At 38.8% G+C, this 10,258-nt stretch overlaps 1 protein-coding gene across 1 annotated transcript; it reads left to right on the forward strand.

Annotated features, from left to right (window-relative positions):
* Positions 1–386: 386 nt before the first annotated feature.
* LOC307126212 (uncharacterized protein) lies at positions 387–3,395 on the forward strand. The gene is made up of 4 exons (XM_079816640.1): positions 387–420; positions 1,558–1,807; positions 2,520–2,570; positions 2,660–3,395. The coding sequence occupies exons 2-4, from the start codon at positions 1,606–1,608 to the stop codon at positions 3,217–3,219; spliced, it is 813 nt and encodes a 270-aa protein (XP_079672766.1). The 5' UTR covers positions 387–420; positions 1,558–1,605; the 3' UTR covers positions 3,220–3,395.
* The last annotated feature ends 6,863 nt before the right edge of the window (positions 3,396–10,258 follow it).

Below are 10,258 nucleotides of genomic sequence, written 5' to 3' on the forward strand. Positions count from 1 at the left end.
TACAATATTTTTTTTAACAGTTTTAATTTAAAAATTAATTTGAGACAGACTGAATAAATTGTTTTAAGTCCTTCAAATTCCATTTTGATCTACACATTCTTAACGAGTTTTAAATATTTAAAAGTTATTTATAATTTTTTGTATTTAATGTGAAGGACAAGATACTTGATGATTTTTTTAAGAGCAGTTCAAACATGCTTACATTTAACTGTAAACCAGAATCTTTTGAAATAGTTCAGTGTTGATGATTTTTTTGGGATCTGTGAAAGAGGTCGAATGTTTTTTATATTATTTTTTTATGTGTTTTCATTGTACATTTCCGTGGTTTTGGCGCGTGGAAAAGACTTTTATTTTGGTCTAATGGTTTGTCGTCATACGTCTGCACCGCGTACTCCTGCGTGTAGCGTCGGCTGAGGAAAGGTTTGTTTTTTAAAAGTTTCTTAAAAGTGTTTCAGTTCAGACAAATTATAGAAAACAGTGAAATTAACAAGTTATTATTTAAACGTAACACGGTAATGCTGTAGATAACGTTAATGATTGTTGCTGTGCGTTCACACCGCCGCCGGCGAGAGCGTCAAACTTCGCTCTGGCCGCTCTGCCATCGACGCTGTAGAAAGATTCGTGGACGCGCTGCCGCTCTGACGTAGATCGAATGCTTGGTCTTTTTTGAAACGGCATTTAAAGGGACTGCAAAGCAAACACTCATGTTGATCTGCGTTTGTGCAGACTAACCACAGGTAGGGTATAACCGTATAATATAACCTCATGAAATCATTTAAATGTGAAAGTTTAAAAAAAGCAGATCGATGGAAAGAACTTAACAATTATAGTTACATGTTTGCTAACGAAATAAACCAATTAAAAGCCATTTGTGTGGTGTATAAATAATGTTGCGCGTCTTCTTATCAAACCCGCCGCACCAGCTGTGATCAACCTCTCCTCTATTTTGCTTGGGAACTAATGTGGTAGGAACCGAAGTTTACAGCGCTGCGTTCTCTAGAATCATCTCAAGCGGAGCACTTCTACATTCCCATTGGTTGCCGCCGAACCGCGTCATAGCTCATTACCATAAAGTTGACCTGACTTCAACTCTCCTTGACGCCCAAATCGTCCAAGACGCGCCGCGCCGCTCTCGCCGGAGCTCGCTGCCGGGCTCCCATTGAGAATGAATGACTTCCGGCCACTTTGACGCTCTCGCCGGCGGCGGTGTGAACGCACAGTTATAGAAAAGGTGCGTCTCGTTTCTCTACCTTATCATGAATCAGTTTATCAATGAACACAAATTTGGTCACTGGCATGTAGTGATGAGAGAAAAGGAGAAACTATTAGTTAAATGGATCAAACGCTTTAAATATAAAATATAGGTAACAAAATGTCAATTTGCTTTCTTTTAATAATAAGTAATTTCTTTATATCTAATCAGATTTAAGGACATTAACAAACTCTGACTCTCTTACCAGTGCGCTGATACTGAACTAGAGCTGATTGAGACACACACAGAGATTTGTTTGTATTAATTTCCCTCTTTTAATTATTCTCATCTTAAACATGACACAGAACAACTCCTGCAGAGGTAACGGAGATCCATGTGACACTATTTTAAAGATGACGTTTATTAAAGATGAGAGTGAAAACGTGAAGTTTGAAGAAACATTCAGAGTGAAACAAGAAGACATGAAGATTGAAGAAGAGATCCGTGTGAAACAAGAAGACGTGAAGATTGAAGAAGAGAACCGTGTAAAACAAGAAGATGTGAAGATTGAAGAAACATTCAGTGTGAAACAAGAAGATACTGAGGAACAAACAGGTTGGTTTTATTCTCAAAGCTGAACTCATTTGATCCTTATTAAAATGTCCAGCTCTACAGAAATGAATGATATTTTTGAAGGATCTCATATGAGTGTCCTAACTAAGGTGGTTTTATTTGACATGAAGTGGGTCACTCATGTGGACAGACATGTTGAGATCACATAACCAGACAAATACTAATGCTGCCTTCAAGAGAATATGAGAAAATCCTACTTCTAGTCATTATTACAATGTCACACATAAAAATAAATGGAAGTAGCCTAAAAAAAAAACTATTGTTTTCTGTAACATTAAACTTGTCTACTTCTGAATTGAAAGCAATGAAAGTAATTTATTCAAAACCTTGCCTCCTGTCAAGATGCCTAAAAGCATATAATCAGAAGAGATCTCTGTAGATGATGAAAGCTCTTTTATAGGAATGATAGGAATGCCATTATTCACCTTTTAATGTGATTCACATGGAAGCTACCATAACAATTTAAATGAAAGCCTCATAAAATTCAGTGCACCAGAAACCGTTTACAAACCAAATATTATCATATAACACCTGTACATAAATAGCATAAATACCCACTGACACAACATGATAAAGTTACAGCTGCTGTCTGCATTGTTCTTCATTTAAAAGATTTGATGAGCATGTAAAACAGCCAGTAACTTTGACATTTTATTTGTATTTTAATTCTCTAACCTTCACCATGTCTCTTTAGAACAAAGCACAATAACTACTATGAACAGGAGAACATACATCATTCCACAAGGTAAGCAACTAATATGCAATTAATAAACATACAAATTTATTATTCATATTATGAGCGCCGTAAAAACATTTATTTCTTCTCTCTCGCAGGACTTCAGGTCTGCTTCCTCACAGACTCGATGTGTCTGGGTATTGAGGACTACTTCCCAAATGCTCAGTGCTGGGTTCATCCAGACACGATTCTCGTGAGATCCGTTCAACAACACATAAAACACTTTGAGAAACTACACAACTACACAATAGTGATTCTCCACATAGGAACAAACGACATTACAAGTGGAGCGCCTGCGTCGACTATCGTCCAGCGAATGAAAACCCTCGTAGCAAGAATCTCACTGGTCAATCCACGCGTTCTGTATTTCGCAATCGGCGCTATATTGCCACGAGTGTGCGACGACTCCGCAATGAAAAGTACAATCAAACAATGCAACAGCTTGATTCAACACTGGACTTCACAAACAGGGAATATTCTGTTTCTGAACACTTCAAAACCATTTCTCAAAAATGGAAAAATAATCCAAAGCCTATACAAAGACGACGGACTTCACCTCAATCAAGAAGGAAAACACAAACTTTTTTCACACTTTCAGCGTTTCCTCTGGCATTTCTGCCAGTTTTCATCCAGGCAAATCGCATTTAAACATCTCTAATGAAAATCTTTCAACACGACATAAAAAATGTAAAAAAAAATTTTTTTTTACATAGACTGTCTTTACGTACAGAGACAAACTGTTTTAGAAGGCTGTAAAACAGTTTTAGTTATGATCGCACTAAAACTTGTGTGAACTGTTTGATGACATTTAAATAAAAACATTTTTTTAACATGAAAATTTCCATTTGGTCTGTTACAGGGTTGAGAAAAAATGTAAACAAATGGTCTTTAATGCATGAGGTGGGCAGGAAAAAGCTCACACTTTACCTTGGTCCTTTAGTCATTAATGTCACCACGCAAGCAAGGAACCTTGGGGTGATTTTTGATTCTGAGCTCAAATTTAATAGACAAATTAATGCTGTGGTTAATGGTAGTGTCCTTTAATTGACGACCATTGCCAAATTGAAGACCTTCTTGACTTTTAAAGATATTGAGACTGTGATTCAATTCTGTATATCTGGGGGTGTCAAAAAAAAGTAGTTTGCTTGGTTGCAGAGACCTACACAATAAGAAACACAATAAACACATTGTAGAGTACAGCGTCAGCGTCTTCTCGACGTGATGCTATCCAGTATCCACTGCGGCATGTGGAAGCAATAAGTGGACAGGCAATATGTTTGTTTCATCATGACGTCACAAAGAAATGGCATACCATAAGGGTCTCTGGTAGGGTTGGGCTTTATCTTAGATCGGGCTCAAAAAAATCAAGTCCCATTAAGTCGGCATGTTCCTTTAAGAAAATTCATTTTAGGTTGGAAAAATCACAGGAGTGACTCAGATATAAAACGTATAAGGCAGTGGTTCCTAAACTTTTCCTGCTGTGCCTCCACCAGTGCCTGGTGTAGACGCGTTGTTTTGACGTAGATTCATTGTCTGCTTTATGTTTAAAGGGTAACTAAACCCTGAACCAACTTTTTTTAGTTAATGATCTGTAATACTGGGGATTTATTAATGCTGTTCATTGATTTGAGTAAATGTTTTGACATTTGAGTATAAAGTGTTTTAATTCTATAAAATATGGTGTAAAACCGCCAAAGTGCTGCCCTCTTAAGGTTGAATGGTGGCTACTGCAGTTGAATTTTCCCATTGGACGTGTGGTACATCGTGACGTAGGATGGTACCTCCAACGGCTCACTATCCGCGCCCCTAGCACGAGCTCACCACGCCCTCAGAAATGTTTCCCCCAATCACACAATGAGAACGGCTTCACTCCAGTATGAACTGTCATATTACATGAGGTAGAAACATTATGAATGAAACTCACTTGACACTTGCTTTAACATTGTAATGAAGAAAATACGGTTAAATAATGCAGTTGACAGTACATGTCAGGCTTTTCTTGCGATATTATTGCCGCCCGTCATGTGTACAGATCATTTTCATACATGAGACACGCTTTCAAACCCTGACACGCAAGTGCCTCGGTAACGAAAAACAATAATACCGTTACGTGCTGGTGTATATAGTCTAACTTATTTGAGGAAATCCGTTTATAATAGGCTTTTAGGTCTGAACTTATTGATTCAGTTAATTTGAATGAAAATACATCGTATGTATATCAGATATCTGATCTATTTTTAGTGGCATTCAGTGAAAGGATTTGACTGTTCATAGATTAGGTTGGTTCTCTTGCGCTGCTGCTTCACTGGCATCGTTGGCATCGGGAGTTAACACAGTTTGAGCAGCGGCTCGCATTGATAAGGCTCTGGGTCTGTGTCTACAGACCTTTCACCCTCCTCCACTTCAGGTGAAGGTGGGGGAGAATGACCGCTCTGTTGCAAAGCTGGCGTCACTCCAGTCATTCTCCATCTTTGCGACTCGCGAGTCAGACAGCTGTCAATCAATCCGTCACTGCGGGTCTCAGGTGCACACCCTCCGCTCAGCCCCGCCCTCGGTTCATCCCCTCTGTCTCCGCTGGGCTCTGCCCCCTTTTCCAGCATTTTTCAAAAATTGCCAGTGGGTGGAGTTAAGCTCTGAGCAGGGGTTTACTTACCCTTTAAAGGGCATTGGAAGTCCTTTCATGGACTTGTCCATGCTAAATGCAGAACCATGCATCTTTCATCTATAGTTTTACTCGGCTCCCTGTTTCTTTTGCATAACAATATGCTGACTGTACACTGTTAATTATTTCCCTGTTAAATAACAGGAAATTACTGGCAGCAGGTTTACCATTATTTTGCTGTTATTTAAACGGTTATTTCCTGTTAATGTTTTTTAACAGTGCACTCCCGTAATGTTTTTCAACAGGAATTTACTGTAAATCATAGAAAAAACAGGGAACAACTGGCAGCAGTGTTACCATTATTTTCCTGTTAAATCACCATTTATTTTGTTTCCATTAAATATTGTTTATTAGGGTTAGCATATAACATGTACTGATTGTTATAGACATATTCTAGCTTGAGTCAATACAAGAATAGGCATAATCCATCAGATAACACTTAAAGCTACACTATGTAACTTTTCCGTCCACTAGAGGTCGCCTGTTCAAAACAAAGGCGTAGTTTGATGACGCCACGTTTGAGCGCAGATTCTCGGGACATGTGGTCTTCACCTCACAGCCGGTGGGAAACAGTCAGGATAGGACTCGGGCAGAAATCATGTTCATGGATGCGATTATTAACATTACTGTAGTCTGAAGCAGAGCAGGAGCGAGTGTTGTGGAGCTGAGCAAGGCCGCAGGAGCGATTGAAGAGCGGGACTGTTATTATGGCATAGTCGCTGGCGGGACTTTTATTATGACACGGTTGCCGGCGGCACTTCCTCTTCTCCAGTGCTGAGTGTGAGGTAACCTAACTCTGTTTATCGTATTAGATATATCTGAGTGTGTTGAAAAGGAAGTTATGACGTTCGCTCGGCGGCTGCTATGACACTTGTTCACACTGCAGTGAGAGTAAAGCGTTTCACTGAATAAAACCGGAGACCGAGGGTGACGCAGATATGACGCAATCGACAGGCGACTCCCTCACACGCATAGCTCACACGTCCCGGTTCCTTGGTTAAAATAGCAATTTTCTCACGATTTACAAATAGTTGAAAACATTTGGGATATTCTAAGTACTCAACTGAACAAAATATATAACACTGGCCTAGTGGTTTCTGGATGTTTTACTGCAAAAATCCTACATAGTTCACCTTTAAGTGAAAGAAAACGAATTGTTCCGTGTTGAAATTAACTTTTTTATTGTAATGCAAACACTGAAAGGTAAATTCTTACAAATGTAGGCACACATGGATCAGACCAATCACAGAAATATCTCATGTTCATTGCTGACATCTGTGTTCGTGCATCTTGAACAGCAGTGTGATCAGGGATGGAAACATTACCCTGCATCATCTGCATAGATCTGTAATACAAAAAAAATACAAAAAAACAAATGTAAACATTTATCTACAACTCAATGATAATCAAAACAGCAAAAAAAAAAAAAAAAAAAAAAGCACTATGCCAATGCAATTAAAAGACAATAGCTGTTCACATAGCTAGATACTGCACTAGCCGGGTAATGTTAGTAACGTTAGCTGTTTTTGCTGGATTTAACTTACATCGATAGGCTAAAACCTGCACATAAAATGTCAAACCAACATATCTGGTAGCCCAAACAGCTATAATACATTAAAGACAAGCAGCTGACATTAATTCATCAAATAGTCTTAGACCAACTATCTAGCATCATAAACAGCTATCAGTAAATAGATTTATGTTGGCCGTTTGATTTTTAGGATGAGTCTGCTTTAACCAGACGTGCACATGGCAACGAATGCCACACAAATTTGACCACGGAATTACTACTTAAAAGTTATATGCCTAATGTTAGCCTATTGTTTATAGATTTAGATCGTATACATAAATGGACATTAAAATAAGCGCATTGTTTCTAAAATTAATGGGCAAACTATCGAAATGTTGCTAGCTTGAAACCATGGCTCATTGGCTAAGTTACTCATTTGATGTGGTTTAAATCCGTGGCGTTTAGTATACATCAACATCACTGATAGATGTTAAAACTATGCATGACTTTCAAGAAACTCTTTAATCTCACCGGATTATTGTGATTTTGGTCGATGTAACCACCGCGATCTTCTGACATGGATCTCCGTGTTCGTTGCCGGTTCAAATGCCGCCTTCTTCTACGCTCCCGCCCAGAATGCAAAAAAATACTGTATGAACATGTTATTTCAGATAGTGGCGCCAATAGAGGCGCCTGCCAGCGTGCTGCGTGTTATACCGATATTTACACCGTGTTCAGAAAGAAGAAGAACAACACACACACACACGCGCACACACACACACACACACACACACACAACTAAATGTATAGGCCGTCTCGCGTAAAATCCGGAGTTAAGGGTAATAAAAAAGGAAATTTCACCCATGATAACAAACACATTTGCGCATGCACAGAAAACACCGCAAACTTTATTATTTCTGTCTGTGGAATAGCCTATGCAAGATTATTTTTGATAACATTTGCAGTAGAGAAACCAGGTGTTTAATTTGTCTAATCTTCATTCAGTAAATGCATACAATATTTAGTTTGTTAATGGATTGCACCGTCGACTATTGATTGAATCAGTCGTTGTTTAGCAACCTAAAAAAAGAGAAAGAAATAAATTAAAAATTAACTTTGTCCACTGATAAATAATAACTTTTTTTTTTATTACAATAAGCATAGCTAACATTGCATATGAACTTTCGATTTTGCTGTTAAATAACAAAAATGAGGTGTTATTTAACAATGAGTGTTAAATAACAAAAATGAGGTGTTATTTAACATATATTTCCTAAAATTAACAGTAAGGCGCAGTTATTAAAAATAACAGGTTAATCATGTTGAAATTTGGGTGTAAATTAACAGAAACATTTAACAGTGTACACTATCCCTCAGCCTTGACAAATATCTTAATTTGTGTTCTGAAGATTGGGGTTTGGAATGACATGAGGGTCAGTAATTAAGGACAAAATTAAAATTTTGGGGTGAACTATCCCTTTAAAGCGTTGGATTCTCATGCCAAACATGGCCAAAATTTTAAAAAATGAGTTGGACATATGATGGAGTATTTCTGTGCCAAATACATTCCTTCAGGATTCTAACAAGCTTCGGAAAGTTTTTTTTTTTAGTATGTCCTAAGAGGCCTTGATTCTGCTTTCTGAGTGTTAATGTAAGCTTTGCTTAATGTTAATATAATATCGTATAATGTATATTAGCTCACATCCACTTAATAAGTCTGAAGTCACTGCCTCTCTCAAAGTGCCACACTAACAGATTGTTAAAATAAGTTATTAGGGCCCTCGTGAAGCTGGACAACTTTCACACCACAGACATTAGCTCCAACCAACAGGAAGTCTGCCTCTTTTTTTTTTTTATATGACGTGCTGTAGAATTTCAAATACTTCTCATTGGGGATTCTTCTGACTGCCATCAAACATAGGTAAAATCCTGTCAAGACACATAATTAGAAAAGGATTTTTAGTAACTTGAAAGATGTTACATTGGCAATGTGATAAAGTAACAAAAACAATTGTAAAGTGAAGTTTGTCATATTCTACATACATGTGTGATTTACATTAAACTTGACGCAAATTTTTGGCCTTTTGTGTGAACATAAATGTAAAATCATGGTAAATGAGTTTGTCACCTTTTGTCTGTGATGCTGTTGGAGTTTCTGCCTCATTTCTTTAAAGGGGTGGTAAACCACGATTTCACTATTCTAACTTTAGCTAGCGTGTAATGTTGCTGCTTGAGCATAAACAACATCTGCAAAGTTACAACGTTCAAAGTTTAAAGCAAAGGGAGATATTTGCTTTTAAAGAAATCAGTTTCTAAGAACTACAGCAAACGGCCAGTAGGCGACTACACACATTCCTCCAGGGTTGGTGACATCAACAGGCTCAATATTTACATAAACCCCTCCTCCGAGAATATTAAATAAGGGGGGGTGAGGCCATTTTGTATCGCGGCGCTGTTGTGGTATAGTAGGCTGGAGTGTTGTTGCCGCGATGCCGAGGAAACGCTGTTATTTTCATCCGGATTGCAGGTCTGGCGTACTTGCTCTGTTCAGCCTTCCTTGGGACGGGGGTGCGTTGCAGAGCGTTTAACATACAGCATGTTATATGCACGTGTGTTTGAGTCAGCGGGGAATCAGGCGCGCGCAGGGCTCCCTGCAGCACATCTAACAGAGGAAAACATCCACCGTCTTCGCGATTTCAATGCCAGATTTGCACAACGTCAGCTGCGTGAAAAAAACACTGCCGGTGCGTGGATGCACAACGCGCGCGCTGCACATTTCACGGAGGACAACTTCCACAAACTTCCACAAACTTCGCGAGTTCAATACAGGATATGCACAACGGCTTGTCCTGAAAGCTGGATTTACAAACAGAAGCTGTTTACGGGCCACAACCTGTAAGTCTGATTTATTTTTCATCGATGTGTTTTCCTGTAATAGGTTGTAGCAAGGAAGTAAACAGATGACAACGCTGTTCTGCAAACCAGTCTGTTAAATGCTCATTCATACTTAACGTTATCCGACGAACACCTAACGTTACAAACACTAACGTTAAAATCTCAACAGCGAACCTGACATTAGTGTAAATGATTCTTTGATTAGAGCTTTTATGTATTGTTTATCTACAGGCATGCTAAACATGGTTCTGTGTGTGATTTGGCTAACTTACTAGTTAAAGCCAGTGCTTAGTGTTTGTTTTGGGTTAGTTCTTGCGACAGATATTTGGCTATAATCGTTCTAAAAATACAAAAGTTAAAGTGCCATTCAGTAGCGATCACTATAGATCCGCAGTCTTTACTCTTGAGGACTGAACAGGTTCTGCTCGATCATCTTCACTCAAATGTTCTGGGTCTGATTCGGGCTCAGATTGGTATGGTTTTATTGACGCCGTTGTTTCTAACACTGACCAAAGCACAGCCTCCGGTAAGGGGCGTGGCGTTTCCAACAAACGTGCTCTGCGGTTAGCGAATCACAACACACTGGGGCAGCTAACCAATCTGAGCCCATCGCGTATTTTTGAGGGACTG

This window comes from Gobio gobio, assembly GCF_949357685.1.
Source record: "Gobio gobio genome assembly, chromosome: 5".
Taxonomy (NCBI): Eukaryota; Metazoa; Chordata; class Actinopteri; order Cypriniformes; family Gobionidae; genus Gobio; species Gobio gobio.